Raw genomic sequence first — 17,431 nt, 5'->3', positions numbered from 1 at the left:
CGTGTTGTACTTCATTCTAGTGATAGCACCGCGATGTTTGGTGTTGTCTTCAATAATATTGGATGAGTTAGAAATTCCTTACGTTTCTAAGCTTGAGATAGAATGTCACCAATGATAGATACCAAGGCTTGTAAAGCTAGTCTCTTTTTCTTCCCATCCTTGGGGAACTTGGATAAATTGGATTTCAATATAGTTGGATGATCTCAGGTTCATCTCAATAGATGTTCTTATCCTCTCTTTCCCTTTCTCTTTTTTCTTTTCCTTTTTTCTTTTTAGCAGCAAACAATAACTTTGGTATTCTGTTTGGGTCCGGTTAATTCTCCCGATTGTAAACCGTCATTTTTATTAAGTTTGTTGGTTCATACACAGAAAAACAAACTTGTTGAATTAGCCATCTGGACTAGAATAAAGATATGGACAATGTGTTTTCAACTCTAGAACTGGAGAGTGCTGCTTTATTTATTATGCTCTAAAATTTCATAAAGTTAAATATTCATTGTGACGAGGAGACATGTCATTCTTTTTGGTCTTGCTATTTCTCCTCCTCGTTTCAGATCACATGGTTTCCATTGGCATTTATTTAATGGATGGCAGGATATAGGACAGTTAGAGTTGACCATTGACTTCTTCTAACATTTTATCTTTCTTTACTTTCAGTATCATTAAATTTATCAGATTCGAATATTCTGTCATGACCTTCTCTGACAATTTACTAACTAAATGTGTTTGCAGGGTCGAAAACCGTTCATTGTTTTTTCCTATACGTTTCCGGCAAGTTGATGGTGCTAATGAGTCATGGAAATTTCTTCCTCCCAATGCTTCAGCATCCTTTTCCTGGGAAGATCTTGGTCGACGACGATTGTTGGAAGTCATGATTGATGGATCTGATCCTGCAGCATCACTGACTTATAATATTGATGAGATATTTGATCATCAGCCCATCCATGTCTCTGGAGGACCTAGGAAAGCTTTACATGTCATTATCCAAAAAGAAGAGAAAGTTAATGTAGTCAAAATCAGTGATTGGATGCCTGAAAATGCAACCTGCACTGTTTTGAATAGAAGTCCTTCTTTACTACCCTCTTCTGGAACTAGTTCTGTGTCACAGCAAACACTTTCTAACTCAGAGAGTGAATTCCATGTCATTGTTGAGGTCGCGGAGCTTGGATTATCATTTATTGATCATACACCAGAAGAGATATTATATATGTCAGTGCAGAGTCTTGTGCTCTCATATTCAACAGGATTAGGGTTTGGAGTCAGCCGGTAATGATATATTTGTGCCTTCTATTTAAGCGATGGATTGTATACTATTTTACTTCTTTTCAAACTTACAATAATTATCTATGAAGTTATCTATGAAGTTACTGATGTAGCAGATCATACATTTTATGATTCAGGTTAAAAGTAAGAATGAGGGGTATTCAAGTGGACAATCAATTGCCTTTAACTCCAACCCCAGTTCTCTTCCGACCACAGAGAGTTGGACAAGAGAACGATTATGTCTTGAAATTTTCACTGACGCAGCAATCTAATGGATCATTAGATCTATGTGCATATCCATACATAGGTTTCCAAGTTAGTAGATGAACCCGTTCCTCTTTCAAGAAAAGACTTCTCCCTTATATTCATTTTTGCTTTGCATAGTGTTGCTAATATCATGGGGCAAATTTCTTTCAGGGACCTGAAAATTCTGCATTTTTAATTAAGATTCATGAACCAATAATTTGGCGACTTCATGGGATGATGCAGCAAACCAATCTTAGTCGATTGTACGATACAGAAACTACTTCAGTGTCTGTTGATCCCATAATACAGATTGGGTAAAACTTCAGTTCATTATGCTGCTATTTAGTTTCTGAGGTGTCCTAAGCTTTTATTATAGAAGGCCTTTTCTTATTGACAGTGTTCTCAACATATCCGAAGTTCGCCTGAAGGTTTCTATGATCATGTCCCCAACACAACGGCCAGTGGGCGTTCTTGGGTTTTGGGCTAGTCTGATGACTGCACTTGGAAACACTGAAAATATGACTGTAAGCATTTTCTGGTGCTTCAACTCAAAGATTTGAATTTTTTGGTTGCTGTGTTTTAGTGGTTATAATTCTGGGGTTCAATTAGGAGTCCTAGATATACAATCAGGAGTCTTAATGTTCTTATTGAGCTAGCTTAAAAACTAATTGTAAAGATAGACCTATATAACTTATCAAAAAAAAATACTGAAAGATATAGACACCTCTAAGTCCTAGGACCTTTGAATCTTTTATTAGAAAAACCTGCAACCTTTTCATATTTGTATTCTGTCATTAAGAAAAATTTTGTGCTCATGTATTTGCTTTGCTCAAATGAATCACTTGATAACAATTTATTCTTGGTCACCAACCATTTCAACATTCAGCTAGCTTGGTAATCATTTTGTTCCTCAATAGTAGGACCGTTATGTATGATTGTTTTCTTAACATAGAGGTCATATCATTTCCTGGCGACCGCTTTGTAATCATAACTGTTTAAGTTGGATTTTTTTGGTGTGATTTTTCTATATTATATCAGGTGCGGATAAACCAAAGATTTCTGGAAAATATATGCATGAGGCATAGTGTTATGATTGGTAGTGCTATTGCGAACATCAGGAAGGATCTTCTTAGCCAACCTCTCCAACTACTGTCTGGCCTTGATATATTAGGCAATGCCAGTAGCGCACTTGGACACATGAGTAAAGGTGTTGCTGCATTGTCAATGGATAAGAAATTTATTCAAAGTCGACAGAAACAGGTTCATCAATGCGTAACTTTTCTCTAAACTCTCTGTTATTTTCTTTGTGGGTTTTGCAAAAAAATGCATGGAACATTATCTCTCAAACGGCAATATAGTACCAAAGACATTCTAGCTTTTGGAAAATTTGTTTAAAAAAAAAGGAATGTGTAGAAATAAGAAAATGCTGCAATTGAACTCTGATCAATGAGGTGATGCATGACAACTTAACATGGCATTTAGCATGGCTCTTTTTATATGACTTTCTTTACAAAAATTCATCTTTTTGCTGTCCAGTTACTGAATAACAATTATTACTTGATCATGGATTTACAGGTCATATAAATCTGCTAATATTTAGAAAACATAAAAGTTCATTTTTACCATATCTTTAATGTGCATGCTGAACCGTCGATAAGCAGGAATGTGTAGGAACAAGAAAAAGCTGCAATTGAATTTAATCAATGGTGCACCACAACTTAACATGTTATTTAGCAGGGCTCTTTCTATATGGTTTTCCTATGTCAAACTTCCTTAATCTTTTCACTCCAGTTACTGAAGAGCAACTAATGTGATTCGATCATTGATTTACAAGTCATGTGAAATTGCAGAAATTTATAAAATCTAAGTCTTCGATTTTACCTTTTCTGTAGTGTGCACGTTTTCCTCTCTATTGACATTGTAACACTACCAGGAAATGTCAATTTCCTCCTGAGTGTTATGTTACTACATTATACTTCCATTTATGTTGCGGAAATTTAAATTCTGTTTGGTTCTCATTCTATCTGGTCATTCTTTTGTTTCAGGAAAGCAAAGGTGTGGAGGACTTTGGTGATGTTATTAGAGAAGGTGGAGGAGCATTTGCAAAGGGTCTCTTCCGAGGTGTCACTGGAATTTTAACGAAACCTTTGGAAGGTGCCAAAGCTTCAGGAGTTGAGGGTTTCGTACAGGGTGTGGGAAAAGGGTTAATTGGTGCTGCTGCTCAGCCTGTTAGTGGTGTTTTGGATCTTTTGTCAAAAACAACTGAAGGTGCCAATGCTATGAGAATGAAAATAGCATCCGCTATTGCTTCTGAAGATCAACTCCTTCGAAGGAGGCTGCCTCGAGTGATAAGTGGTGATAATCTTGTTCGACCCTATGATGAGTTTAAATCACAAGGACAGGTAGAGAACTTGGCTGTCACTTTGCTGGAGTGTCTCTTGCTTTCCTCTTCTTTCCTACTTTGTGGAATTCCAATATGCTTGAACATGAGATTTAATAAGGAAAAACAGCAAAATGCTACACATTAATTAGGACAACCTACTATGGACCCTTGCTTCCTTTCTTTCCTACTATTTGACATACCAATATACTTGATCATAAGATCGAATAGGGAAAAGTACCAAATATTCGAGGCACAGAAAGAGGAATAGTACCAGTGGTGTAAGTCTTAACTGAGTTAGTGGGAATTATAAGCTCCCTGCACTTGGAAATAATGGTAGATGATAGGTCCTTCCCATGGTCAAAACATTGTCGAGCAGAGAAAGTATGGCGTGTTAGATGTGCACAGTAAGATAAATGAGAGAATTGAGCATGAATCTTCTTGTTAGTCAAGATTGTTTTCTCTTAACTAGTTGAATGTAGAACAATCTGAAGCTTCGTGTTGTATCAATTTTGCCACAGAAAAAAATAAGCAATAATCTAATACATGTTGCTGAGATTTCTTCATAGCCACGGTATAAGATTCAAATAACAGAAGTCAACATCATTTCTCAACAGGGAACAAGTAATAGAAGAATCTCTAGATGTTCGTTAGGAACCATGCTAGTAGCCGTAAATTTATCAAAATGTTTTCCCAGTGATGTACACATGTTATTTCATCTCTTTAAACCTTATTTCTAGTGCAAACAAGAAATGCATCACTAATAGCAGTATAGTTATCTAAGTATTTTCGAAGCTATATATTATGGACACATTTTATTTCTTTCTTTAAGCCTTATTTCTAGTGCAAACCAGAAATGCATAATTGTGTTAATAGCTGGGTGCAAGCGCAAATATTTTCAATGGGAGTTGCATCTGATCGGCTGATTAATTATCTGAGCTATTAGTTTATGGTAATTCTGCAGTTACTCGGACAAAGTGTAAACTTACAGTATAGGTCAGATAGCTCTATATGTAAAAATGCAGATAGAACTGTTGGTTGCTACCAGATCTGAACTTTCGTCTATATGGACTACAAGAATGAAGTCTTTCTAACGCTTCTTGTCGATGTTTCCTTGTTCCTCGTGTCTGCTTATTACTTTTTATGGCCTTATTTGTGGGTTAAGATTTACAGTGAAGTATAAACTAATAGTTATTCTCTTGCTTCTGTGAAGGCAATCTTGCAACTTGCAGAATCTGGATCATTTTTTGGTCAGGTTGACCTTTTCAGAGTACGTGCAAAGTTTGCCTTGACGGATGCCTATGAAGACCATTTCATGCTGCCCAAAGGAAGAATAATTCTTGTTACTCACCGGAGGGTTATTCTGTTGCAAGTAAGTGAATAAAGTCAATTCACTTGAATAATAGAAAGGGGATTAAAACTCTTTTGCCATCCCAGCATCTGAACCTTTATGTTCTGCACAATTTCGTGCACTTGTCCTCATAAACTGAAAATAGTTTCTACCTTTTTGTTGCCAGCAACCTTCCAATCTTATTAAGAAGTTCAATCCGGCTAGAGATCCATGTTCAGTTTTATGGGATGTCCCCTTGGATGACCTGGCGACAATGGAATTGACTCATGGAAAGAAAGATCTTCCAAATGGTCTCCCTTCACGGCTTATAATGTATATGCAAAGTCGATCTCTGGAGGCAAAGGACCAAGTTCGTGTCGTAAAGTGTCATCATGAATCTAATCAAGCATTTGAAGTTTATTCTTCTATCGAGCAAGCGAGGAGTGTTTATGGACCAAGTCATTCAAAGGTATATGCTTTATGATTTGTGTAAGAAAGTAAGTGCAACGAAGGACTAAAGGCACAGCTGCAAATAAGCTACTGTAGTACTTTGGAAGATGCACAACAATGTGATTATTGCTGCTATTATTTGTCTATTTATGTATATATGTTTGTGTAACTCGTTTCTCCTGATGTTCAGGCATTGGTTAAAACAAAAGCGATTAGACCATATTCTCCTTTTGCTGATGCGGCTAGCGGTGAAGGAATTTACACCTGGTCTCCTCAACAGATACCTGCTTCGACTTTTGGAACCAGTGAGCAGTGAAGGAGTACACAATGATGGTAGCAAAAATGAAGGATGTTATCACCAACTAATATCATTTCAAGAAAGCTATCATTTTCCATGGCTAAAATAGCAGAATCCTCGCAAGGTACAAGCGGCAACAATCAGGACTAGTCATCATTGTCAAAGTGTAGAAATGCATGTATATATGATATATATCTGTGTGTCAGCCTATCAGTAGGTGTGCTAGAAGTTTTAGGAGCAGATAGTACCCCGGAAACATGTACAGCTTTTCTCGTCCCTTTTAAACCTATACTTATACTATAAGTAGGTGGTGGCCTGAAATCTCATAAGCCGGAAAAAAAAACATGCGACTAAGCTTCACCATCTCCATTGCTTAGTAATTGTATGCCTCCAGTAACCCGAATATTTCCTTAGATATACGTAGTCTATGTATCAAGTCAGAACTGAAATGCTCAATAAGGGAAATTATTATAGCAATTCCCTTCTTGTTGACGTATTTCTCAGCAGTTGTAAGTGAATTTCATTTCAAGTGGATTGTTTGTTATTTTGCTGTCCCTTACAAATGTGTTATTTTATACCAGTTACTCCTCTTCTGGAATAGTTTAGGCTAGAGAAATGCACTGCCATCTAATAATACATTGAATGCTATGGGGGATACCTACTTTTAAAAGTAATATCTTGAAATAGTTTTATCCGCATATTGGCGATCCATGCAAGCATAACCATAAAACTGCAGCAAACACAGCATTATTTATGCGAATTTATACATAAAACTAGCTAAACGCTGTTATTCGACTAAATTGATGATTGAGGATCGTTTATGTTGGATTTTGGAGAATTGTTTCAATTCGAGATCATTCGGTGCAAACTTGGGGTGATCTGAATTATATTGCTGATTCAAAGAACACCTTTTCTAACAACATAGAAAAATCATGTAATTTTGACGGGATTTGTGAACGATTTAACTAGATAGGTAGAATGCTCATAACACAAAATTATGTCAATATAGCGGGATTTCGAAGCACAAAGTTATGACAATAGGGTGAGATTTGTGAAAAGCTTAACAAAATAAGCAGAATGAATATAGCGCCTACTCTGTGCCAATCCGGCTAGATTATAGCACAAATCATGTCAATCTAGCGAAATCGTAAACAATTTAATAATATATGTAGAATGAACAAACACATTATTGTTCTATTTCTAGCAGTTTGGGAGCATATTGTTCTATTGATTAAACATAAGCGCATTTACGTGTCAAAAAGCAAACATAAGGCAGAGTTGTTCTATTTTCAATAGTTCAAGGGCAATTTGGCCCTTTTCCGTTAATAAAAACATAACCTACATCATAACAAAACATTTGCTTCAAGTTGCTAAACGTCATTCTGACATTCTTGCCTTGGTCGCAATCCTTATTCAATTTGACAAAATTAACAAAGCATAAAATTAAGTTGCAAAAAAAGAATAAGCAAAAGCAGTAAAAAGGAGGAAAAATTAAAGTAAAACAAGAAGCATAGATCTTTTTCGACCCTCGCCATAATAATTTTTTTCATAACTATGATAATCGGACCAGTTTGTGCACACCTTGCCTAATTCCACGAGTACCTACTGCCTCCCACCAGTACAGATACTTAGTAAATCTGTTCACCAAGCTAGGACATATGGGAAAAAGTCACCTAATATTTTCGCCTCAGCTAAAATTTAAACTTAAAACCTCACGGATAAACGATATGTCCTCCAAAATGTATCAGCTAAATAAATCAATGTGTCACGGGAAAATCAAGTAGTAACTGCAGTAGTCGGGCATGCTATGTAACTTTCATTCTTGTGATGTGGAAGAAAATTCCCATATTCTCAGCATTTTATATGACATGCGTATAATTACAAGGGGTGGATGCCGAGGATACATCCTAACCATATAGTGATACAGAGAGCTTTACTAGAAGTCTAGAACAGCTCAAATTCTAAATGCCCTTTGGAACTATACTCTAAAAACATTTTGCTCTTCTCCTGATAAGCTACTTCTGGAAATCCAATGTCACAAAGTTCAGGTACTTCTGGTGGAATGGCACAACGTATCAATGCCCAGTTCAGGCCGTCGAAGAAGGGATGTCGTTTAATCTCAGCAGCTCCGGTTTCCGTTCCCAATCGACTCTCAGGCTCCTTCATGAGAAGCCCTCTTATTAGATCCCTCGCCTGAAAACTAACAAGCGGGCTATCGGGAAATCTAAGGTTCTGCATGACCACATTAGCTAAAGTTTCTTCATTTCCGGCACCTTTAAACGGTGTCTTCCCATATAAAAGCTCGTAAAGAAAAACACCTAAGGTCCACCAATCAACAGCACTCCCGTGGCCCTCACCTTTAATGATCTCAGGAGCCAAATATTCATGTGTACCAACAAACGAATTGGACCGCGCTTCTGTTGGCTCTACAACAAGCTGAGGCAATGATCTTTTAAAAGATGCAGCTTCCGCTTTTACCCTTCTTGCTCGTGCATTGGCAGGTAAAATTCGAGGGCTAAAGCAAGAAACTTGACATGAGGGTCCCGCACAAAAAGGATCAATGCAGTTGGATCCTGCGCATGGACCAGAGATCCGTGGGGCTTCTACTCCCAGTGAAGATGATTTTAGAAGAGTGGCGTTAACTGAACATCTGAGTGAAAGGTCAAAATCAGTAAGCATGATGTGACCATCTTCCCGGACTAGTAGGTTTTCTGGTTTCAAATCCCGGTATACGACTCCAAGCATATGTAGATACTCCAGAGCAAGGAGGACTTCAGCAACATAAAACCTGCAATTACCATGAGTTAGAAGGTACTCACTACTGATCACTAAGGGGTGTTTGGATGCTGGTTAGGAAGTGAATTATCATGTACTAAAACTAGCATAACTAATATCATATTGTTTGAAATAGACCACATAGTTTTCTTTTCATTCTTAGACTAGTCAAACACCTTCATATAAATTGGGACGAAGAAGAGTATACATATTACCACCCCGAGTACAAATCAAAAGAGAGCAAAGACACATGCTATGTTTATGGTGAAGTAAACCTTTTTCCTACCAAAGCTTCATTGTAGTAGTTTTAACTTTTAAATGGAGCATATCATACCGTGCTGCTGCTTCAGGAAAATTTCTGCCCGGTTGCTTCTGCCTGAGTACATGCAAATCACCACCTGGACAAAACTCCATAACTAAGCATGATAAATTATCTGATGTAAACTGCGCATAGAGGGTCGGTAGAAAAGGGTGATCTAGCAGTCTCAAAATCTCCCTTTCCGTTTGTGCCCTCGGAAGCTTCTTCCTTCTCGCCAAAAATTCGTTATCCATAACTTTTATTGCAAATAAGCAGTTAGTTTCCAGCAGCTCAGCGAGATACACTCTGCCAATGTCTCCGCAACCGAGCTTCTTCAATAAATTGAAATGACTTAACCCTAAGAATCCGTGACGTTTCCTCACCTGATTGATAGCCTCCCACCTTCCATCTTTGGACATGTGGGGCCTATTGCCGGTACTGGACCCACTTAAATTGCTCTCGTCACTGATAGTCGTGCTACAACTGTAATCACCAATACTACTCTTTGAGCTCTGAGAAAAGTCCCCTTGCTCTCTAGATTTTGATGCCTTGTTGACTTTCAAGACTGGGCCATTATTGCCGAAGCCTGGTTTAGTAGCATGATATTTATTGCTATTTTCACTTGCTCCGGTGGCTGTACATCCAGAACCTTGAATTGCAGGTTCCTTACCAGACTCGTTTCCCACATTCTTGAGAGCACATTGACATTTTTGACAGACAAGTTGGTTAGGTGATTCCATTGGACCATTTGCTTCATAGGTGAGATTTAAAGTGCCGGATGTTACTGTTGCTTCCGGTTTTGCTTTCTTCTTGACAAGGGTCTTGTTCTTGACTGCTGGCTTTGATTTGCTCTCCTTGTTGTTTCTCGTGGCACTGGATGAAGAGACATTTTGCAACACGGCTTTTCTTCTCAGCTTAGGAGCTTTTTTGTTCGCTATTCTAAATGATGTATCCACACTTCTACCGGGATTATGCTTATCATTACCAGAGGTAAATGAAGATGAGGATGCAGCTGAAGTTGGGACTTCTTCCTTATTTGACACAGTTCGTGGTGATGTAATCTCATGATGCTTCGACAAAGACGAATTCTCCTTTTTCTGGCGAGGGGAGTTAGAACTCAGAATAATCGGTGCTTCAACCAATCTAGGAGAAGACAGTAAACTTTGGTCTGGTAATCGAGACATCTTCTGTGAAGTGCTTGACGTGCTTTCTGCTGGCACCACCCTCTCTTTTCGCCGCACAGTTGACTCAGCAGACATAATAACTAGTTTATCAACAAGTCTAGGTGAAGATAAAGTGTTTTGGTTTGGTAACCTCACCTTGGCTTGTGTAAGCTGTTGAGAAACTTTTTTACCGGAGTTTGGGACATTTTCTTCGGGAAAAATTCTCTCGTTTTGCTTGGCAATGGACTCTGTACTCTTAATAGTCTGTTTATTAACATATTTAGGAGAACAAAGGGTACTTTGACCTGGTGACTGAAGAGAGTTAGACGAGCTTTCTGCTGGCACTATTCTGTTATTTTGGCGCATTGAGATGGATGGCTTAACAACAAGTCGTGGAGAAGAATGGGGACTATGGTTTGCTGATTTAACATACAGTTCTTGGTGGTAATGCGGCACTTTGTTGAATATTCCTGAAGTGCTTTCATCTTGTACTAGTCTTTCACTTGTATCTGCAAACCGGTAAGAGCTTGTAATCCTTCCAGGGTCTAAAACGCTAGGAGAACCCGGTGGCTTGGATAACCGCTTCATTGTAGCCATTTCTGCCGCCTGCGAAATGCATAAACCCCGTAAGGCCTGCTTTAGAGAAACTGGCTCGGAAAACCCAATTCCTGGAGAATGAGATCCACCGCCCCTCATTGGCCTTTTCGAGGCATCTCTTCTCACGTGATCCGACAAATCAAGACTCTTTGACGATCTTAGATTGATGGATTCAAAAAGATGATTGATATCATCCTCTAAAAACTTATTAGGTCCTTTTCTAACCAAAGGAGGCTTCTGTTTTCTGCCTCGTTCTCGTACTTGAGGAGACCTTTCAGAACGTTGAAACAAATCCAGCTCATCTTTCGCCTCTATAATTTCACAGCTACCCGAATATGAACCCATCACTTAGAACTGGTCAGACAAATCACAGCGCTCTCAGCAACCAGAAGGTAAAAGGATTAATTTTGGAAGTCCAAACAAAAGCATCCAAATTTATATGATGTCACATGTAATCCAAATTTTCAATCCCTCCATGTGCTCAACTCAATCATGCTGCTATCTACCATTTAACCTGTTATGATAATTGAATTCTATTATGAAGTAAGTTAAGTACCAGCTAGTATATTCCTTACAAATCAGAATCATCGCCATATAAAATGCTTAGAATAAATGCGCAAAAGAGGTAATATAAAACATGCCGATAAGAAGATGGATGACTATCAAGCATTTCATTTAACAGAAAAGACGCTTGTTGAAGAGCTTGGATATAACTTCTCGGGAATAACTGTAAAGAACCCCAATTGCTAAGATCTCAATAACCATTGGCCAAAATCTGAGGCCAAGATTCCACATAGACCCATAGTAAACTTCAAATGATTTAGATTTCTCAAAGAACTCTTAGGCAGTGTGAATAAACTAGCTTTTGATCAAGATCCAAAGTGTCCGTAGAAGCCTAACTTAGCTATGAAAATACATCAATACTCGATAGCATAGATCCATTTCAATTGAAGTACACCAAAAAAGTTCAGAATAAGATAAAGATTTCAACTTTCAAGAAAAAATAGGTTCAATACGGGATGTACTATTCAACTTCCACCATTTCTGCAAGAGAATTGAAACAAAAAAAACTTTCAAACCCACAAATCCAAACCACCCACCTTAGCTAACCACCCATCCTTGAAAATAAAAATAAGGAAAATACTAGAAAAATGAAGAATAACAACAAGAAAGCCAATGAAAGTCCAAAAGAACTAAATGCAAAAACTTTTGTAAGTACAGATTACTTGCCCATAAGGACACAAAAAGGGAAAAAACTTGCAAGTTTCAGTACAAAATAATGCAAGAAAATAAAGGTAGTATCTTAGAAATCAATGCAAAGAGGTTCAACTCAAAAGACCCGCTACAATTAAACAAAAGGGTATCCAAAACTATGAATAAAAAGTTCAAAGCTCGACAAAACTAGCAAATCAAGAAAAAATGTAGCTTAGAAATCAATGCAAAAGAAGGTTTTAACTCAAAAGACCCACTGAATTAAGCAAAATGGTGTGCAAAACTATGAACAAAAAGTTGAAACCTCAACAAAACTAGCAAATCAATAAAATATGTAGCTTAGAAATCAATAAATATGTAGCTAAGAAATCAATGCAAATTTGAAGGTCAGCTCAAAAGACCTACTAAGATTAAGCAAAAGGGTATCCAAAACTATGAATAAAAAGTTCAAAGCTTTACAAAAACTAGCAAATTAAGAAATATTTAGCTTTTAACAATGCAAATTAGAAGGATAACTCAGAAGACTAAGCAAAAGGGTGTTCAAAACTACTAACAAAAAGCTCAAACCCGCACAAAACTAGCAAATCAAAAAAATATGTAATTTAGAAATCAATGCCAGGAAATTTATAACACAAAATACCCACTAACATTAAGCAAAAGGGTGTCCAAAACTGCTAACAAAAAGTTCAAAGCTCAGCAAAACTACCAAATCAAGAAAATATGTAATTTAGAAATCAATGCCAGGAAATTTATAACACAAAATATCCACTAACATTAAGCAAAAGGGTGTCCAAAACTGCTAACAAAAAGTTCAAAGCTCAGCAAAACTACCAAATCAAGAAAATATGTAATTTAGAAATCAATGCCAGGAAATTTATAACACAAAATACCCACTAACATTAAGCAAAAGGGTGTCCAAAACTGCTAACAAAAAGTTCAAAGCTCAGCAAAACTACCAAATCAAGAAAATATGTAATTTAGAAATCAATGCCAGGAAATTTATAACACAAAATATCCACTAACATTAAGCAAAAGGGTGTCCAAAACTGCTAACAAAAAGTTCAAAGCTCAGCAAAACTACCAAATCAAGAAAATATGTAATTTAGAAATCAATGCCAGGAAATTTATAACACAAAATACCCACTAACATTAAGCAAAAGGGTGTCCAAAACTGCTAACAAAAAGTTCAAAGCTCAGCAAAACTACCAAATCAAGAAAATATGTAGCTTATAAATCAACTAACATTAAGCAAAAGGGTGTCCAAAACTACTAACAAAAACTTAAAAGCTCAACAAAACTAGCAAATCAAGAACATGTGAAATGTAAATAAGACATTACCTGCACAAAGTATGATTCAATGAAAGATCTAAAGCTCAAAACTTCAATAAATTACAAAAAAAAAAAATGGTTTTAGATTCTCAAAGAGTGAAAGGAGAAGTAGAAAGGGTATTGTATGTTTATGCTATTTCGGTGGACAAAGAAAGGGACACATTATTCTTTATTTTTTATAAAACAAAATTCTAATTTCATTTTCATACACTGAAATTTTTTTCTTTCTTTCTGTGTTTATTTTTTCCTAACATTATGTGGTCCTTCTTCAGAACATGGGGTCCACTACCTGGGGAGGTAGAAAGTGGGTCCCACGTATATCTTAGGATTCTTTTTTTTATATATTTTTTTTTATATTTTTTTTGGTTAAATACAAACTTTGCCCATATTTTTAGTAAAGGGGTAATAGCACTTTGGTTCCAAGGTTATTGTACAATTTTAATTTTGATCTTCTTGATATCTGATGAATAAAATTTAATCTTCAATTAGTTAAAATTTAAATATTTTATATATTATATACGGATTATTTTTGGAACTCATTTTACTGGTCGGCTTTGTGTCTTGCTACACTTAACTGCTACGCCAAAACAATAAGAGTTGACTTATTAAGGGAGTCGAATCTAAAGTGGAATGGTATGACAACAGAGCCTCAGAATCGGATCATTGATTTCTATGAGGCTCGAAGATTGACGAGTTAAAGTTATTTGGATTTTATAGATACAATTCGTGATATTTGAACTGAGGATGTTATTTTTTTGGTTTCTCATAAGTATTTGGTGCCCTCATCGGAGTCAGACTATATCCCGATTCGCGCCGAGTAGGGTCCCATTTGGGAGAAAGCGCTTCCTACCAAGAATTTGGTCTCATTTGGGAGAAAGCGCTTCCTACCAAGAATTTAATGAGGATGTTATTTTAACAATACTCCAGTGATACGTTGTGTAAAGCACTTGACTACTAGTACAAATTCAACGTAACAATGGATAATTAAGTAGTGGAGTGGTTGATAATTATGATAAATTTGTGAATATTTACAAGCAAATGGATCAAAAGTACGCATTTCAGCTAATTAAGTGCAAAATGTACTTAATTAAATATCATAAGGATCAAAATTACATTTACCAGTAATTGAGGGATCAAGATGCCATTAGTCGTTCATTAAATATTGCAATTAGATGATTAATTTAATAACTTTTGTTTACCTAGAGGATCAGTGTATAATAAGTTATTTGATTAAAGTAAAATTAAAATGTTGTTAGCAATCTTATTTGGTAGGCCACTAAGGGATAAAGCACGTAGTCACAACGTGCTTCATCTCTAACATTTTGCTTTGAAAATAATAAATAAATCTTACTTTCTTAGGATGCTCTAGTCCTTCAATTATTTAATACTTGAATTTCATTTTTAAATCTCTGTGCTCCAAGTTTGTTATTATTAGAGATCCCGTGTTTTAATAATATGATATTTTCCGTCTCAATTTATGTAGCATACTCTTTTTAAAAAATTGTGAAGAAAATCATATTTCTTATTTAAAAATAATATAATTTTTTATTTTTATTTTCCCTTAATAAGATATTATAATGATACAACTATTTGTAATTTCTTTTAGAACACTAATTTCAGTAGTCTATTATTTTTTTTAAATACGGATTCAGTCAAATATCGCCACATAAATTGAAGTGAAGAGAGTACTAATTTCTCATCTTAGGCATATTCTGTAAAATTGTTTTACTGCCAAATACTCTTTGTATTTACTAAATTATATTGACTTTATTATTACTAATCAAAAAGTCAGATAATTATGTCAATACAACTTATTTTCTTTTTCTTTTTCTTTTTTTTTTGGGGGGGGGGGGGGGGGGGGGGGGGAGAGGGAGGAGGAGTGTATAGTACTTATTAAGCAATTTTCAATTATTTAAATTTTATATGTTTAAGTTAAAATTTAAATTGAATAATAAAAAGATTGACTCTCATATTCTGAACGCACTCATTCTTTTTTGTATCGAAATGACTATAATTTTCATGTCCAATTAATTTCTCTTTCTTTAAAAAGGATTTTCTCAATCAATTTCTTATTCTAAATTTCATACTAGTTAATAATATTCTTATGAAAGTTTTAAATTATATTCTGTGATTCATAAATGTTTTCAAATAATTTTATAGTGCTGATATTTATATTTATATCTAATATATTTAGTATTTAGAAAAATATTTACTTGCCATAATATTAACTTTGATTGTTAGTCACACTACTTTAGCAATATTCTTCTTTCACAAGTTACAATTATTTACTCTTTTGTTCAAAAAATTCATTCACCTTTTGATGGGAAATTGGATACTTCCTTAAGTAATTGCAAATAAATGTATAATTGTCAATAACTTAGTACTTTACTCAAGAGGTTTAAGAACAGCAGGCAAATGTTGGTCTCTTCAAACACTATAGATTGGAGAAAAATTGCCAAAATATATTTTTAAGAAAAAAAAGAGAGAAAGAAAAAACAGCTCATAGCTATTAACAAGCTCAATTATGAAACATTTATGAGATCTTAATTTTAGCATTTAACTTCTTCTGGTTCAAACTGAATATTTATTGATGCTACTGTAATTTCAATCTTTTGAAACTAAATAGCGGCGGATCAGTAGCTAAAATTTATGGATTTTGTCAACCCCTTATTTTCCATTAACCTCTTAATTCACTTATGTTATTGCATTCGCAACTTATATATATATATATATATATAGAGTAGATTTCTTAACACATACAAAATTTGAGTCAAAGTTAACACAATCTATATTTGTGGGGGAGGGGATGGATATAGAGTATTATTATGGGTACAAAGCTTATTTGACAAAATAACTAGACGTATGAGATATGGTGGGAGCTAGGAACATTCTTTTTCAAAAGTGTTCTTAGGTTCCAGCTTTGGGATGGAAGAAATTCTGGTAAAGAGCGTTTCTCCTTTTAATGGATCTTACGTGACATAAGTATGAATTAATAGGGGCTCTTATGCATGTATCGCACACCGAGTGAAAAGCTAAAAAAAGATGAACTAATTATTAATTAAGAGGGTGTTCCCCTTTGATGGATCGTACACTGCGTGAATTCAGATTAATCAAACTCCGATGTGGCTACCTGGCATCAAACGAAAAACTAAAAAAAAAAAAAAAAGAATTAATAAAGAACATTTTCCCTGTTAATGAGTTTTATGCAATGCGAATCCAGATTGATCGAGACCCGAATGTAGATATTGACCACCAAATGAAAAGCTAAAAAAAACTAATTAGTACTATCGCAAAGGGATAAAGAAATTTCTAATTGGGAGCGCTTTCCCTCTTAAATGAACTCTATTTGACACGGTTTCCGACACCAAATGGTTAAACCAATATACTTACTAATTAGTACTCACCTAGAAAGAAGAAAAAGTAAGTGTTTGTACTTATTGAACGAAAGAAGAGCGTGTTAATCAATTATCAATTACTCCATGCACCAAGAAGCTGCATGATTGTGGAGGCTTTTGATGAATGACATTATACTATATGATTTGATTTCTTAAAAAATATTTAGCTCCTCCAAAGTTGGTGCTTAGAGCAATTATATCTCCTCTCTTTTCTTCTACACTTTTCTCTCCCCTTAAACTTAGCGTATCATATCACAACAAGCACAACCTACTCATTGTACTTCATATTCTAGACACTAATATTTTCTACAATAATTATTCAAAGAGTTTATGATTCTGAAATGTGTTGATTTAATGCTGCTCTATTATTTATTTTGAATTTTAGAGTATTTGATAATATATTCTTAAAATTACTCATTTTACTTGCCACTAGGATTTTTCAAACCAAAACTTAAAAAGTATATAAGATCTATTTGCGATCTCTTAAACATATATTGCCTTGTTTCTTTGTTTATAATAATTTGTTAATCTTTTTGTTTTTTTTAACTATTTGGTATCCAAATTCAATTACTCCACTAATTTAGTTTTGCTATGTTTAGGAGTTAGTGCCTACTTGACCAAGAAGTACTCTCTGCTAGAAATTTCTCATTTTTCAAGGCCAGAACCCAAAAACTGTGATCAAGAACTGAGAAATT

General features: G+C 35.4%; 2 protein-coding genes across 4 annotated transcripts in view; one reads left to right on the top strand and one right to left on the bottom strand.

Annotated features, from left to right (window-relative positions):
* The window catches only part of LOC132629881 (uncharacterized), a 77,130-nt gene extending 70,619 nt beyond the window's left edge, over positions 1 to 6,511 (top strand). For both annotated transcript variants that reach the window (XM_060345285.1, XM_060345286.1), the window contains exons 55-63: positions 733 to 1,266; positions 1,401 to 1,578; positions 1,681 to 1,823; positions 1,907 to 2,033; positions 2,548 to 2,769; positions 3,555 to 3,911; positions 5,103 to 5,261; positions 5,407 to 5,688; positions 5,860 to 6,511. In XM_060345285.1, coding sequence (XP_060201268.1) covers positions 733 to 1,266; positions 1,401 to 1,578; positions 1,681 to 1,823; positions 1,907 to 2,033; positions 2,548 to 2,769; positions 3,555 to 3,911; positions 5,103 to 5,261; positions 5,407 to 5,688; positions 5,860 to 5,985 — 2,128 coding nt within the window. In that variant the 3' untranslated portion in view covers positions 5,986 to 6,511. The remainder of the gene's footprint in view (positions 1 to 732; positions 1,267 to 1,400; positions 1,579 to 1,680; positions 1,824 to 1,906; positions 2,034 to 2,547; positions 2,770 to 3,554; positions 3,912 to 5,102; positions 5,262 to 5,406; positions 5,689 to 5,859) is intronic.
* A 1,252-nt stretch (positions 6,512 to 7,763) lies between these two features.
* Positions 7,764 to 13,497, bottom strand: LOC132629880 (protein kinase G11A-like). 2 transcript variants are annotated; one of them, XM_060345284.1, is made up of 3 exons: positions 13,351 to 13,497; positions 9,077 to 11,314; positions 7,764 to 8,755 (listed from the first exon to the last, which is right to left on the bottom strand). In XM_060345284.1, the coding sequence occupies exons 2-3, from the start codon at positions 11,143 to 11,145 to the stop codon at positions 7,912 to 7,914; spliced, it is 2,913 nt and encodes a 970-aa protein (XP_060201267.1). In that variant the 5' UTR covers positions 11,146 to 11,314; positions 13,351 to 13,497; the 3' UTR covers positions 7,764 to 7,911. The 2 variants fall into 2 exon arrangements, with proteins under 2 accessions (XP_060201267.1, XP_060201266.1); XM_060345283.1 differs by lacking the exon at positions 13,351 to 13,497 and having other exon boundaries at positions 9,077 to 12,549.
* Between the last annotated feature and the right edge of the window lie 3,934 nt (positions 13,498 to 17,431).

This window comes from Lycium barbarum, chromosome 3 (assembly GCF_019175385.1).
Source record: "Lycium barbarum isolate Lr01 chromosome 3, ASM1917538v2, whole genome shotgun sequence".
Taxonomy (NCBI): Eukaryota; Viridiplantae; Streptophyta; class Magnoliopsida; order Solanales; family Solanaceae; genus Lycium; species Lycium barbarum.
This window is presented reverse-complemented; position numbering and strand designations above follow the sequence as displayed.

Bases quoted from the DNA above. Each gene is read 5' to 3' on its own strand.
- LOC132629880 (XM_060345284.1), bottom strand. From the start codon at position 11,145: ATGGGTTCATATTCGGGTAGCTGTGAAATTATAGAGGCGAAAGATGAG. The intron at 8,756-9,076 runs GTATGATATGCT...TGGTAATTGCAG, and splicing joins TTTCCTGAAGCAGCAGCACG to GTTTTATGTTGCTGAAGTCC.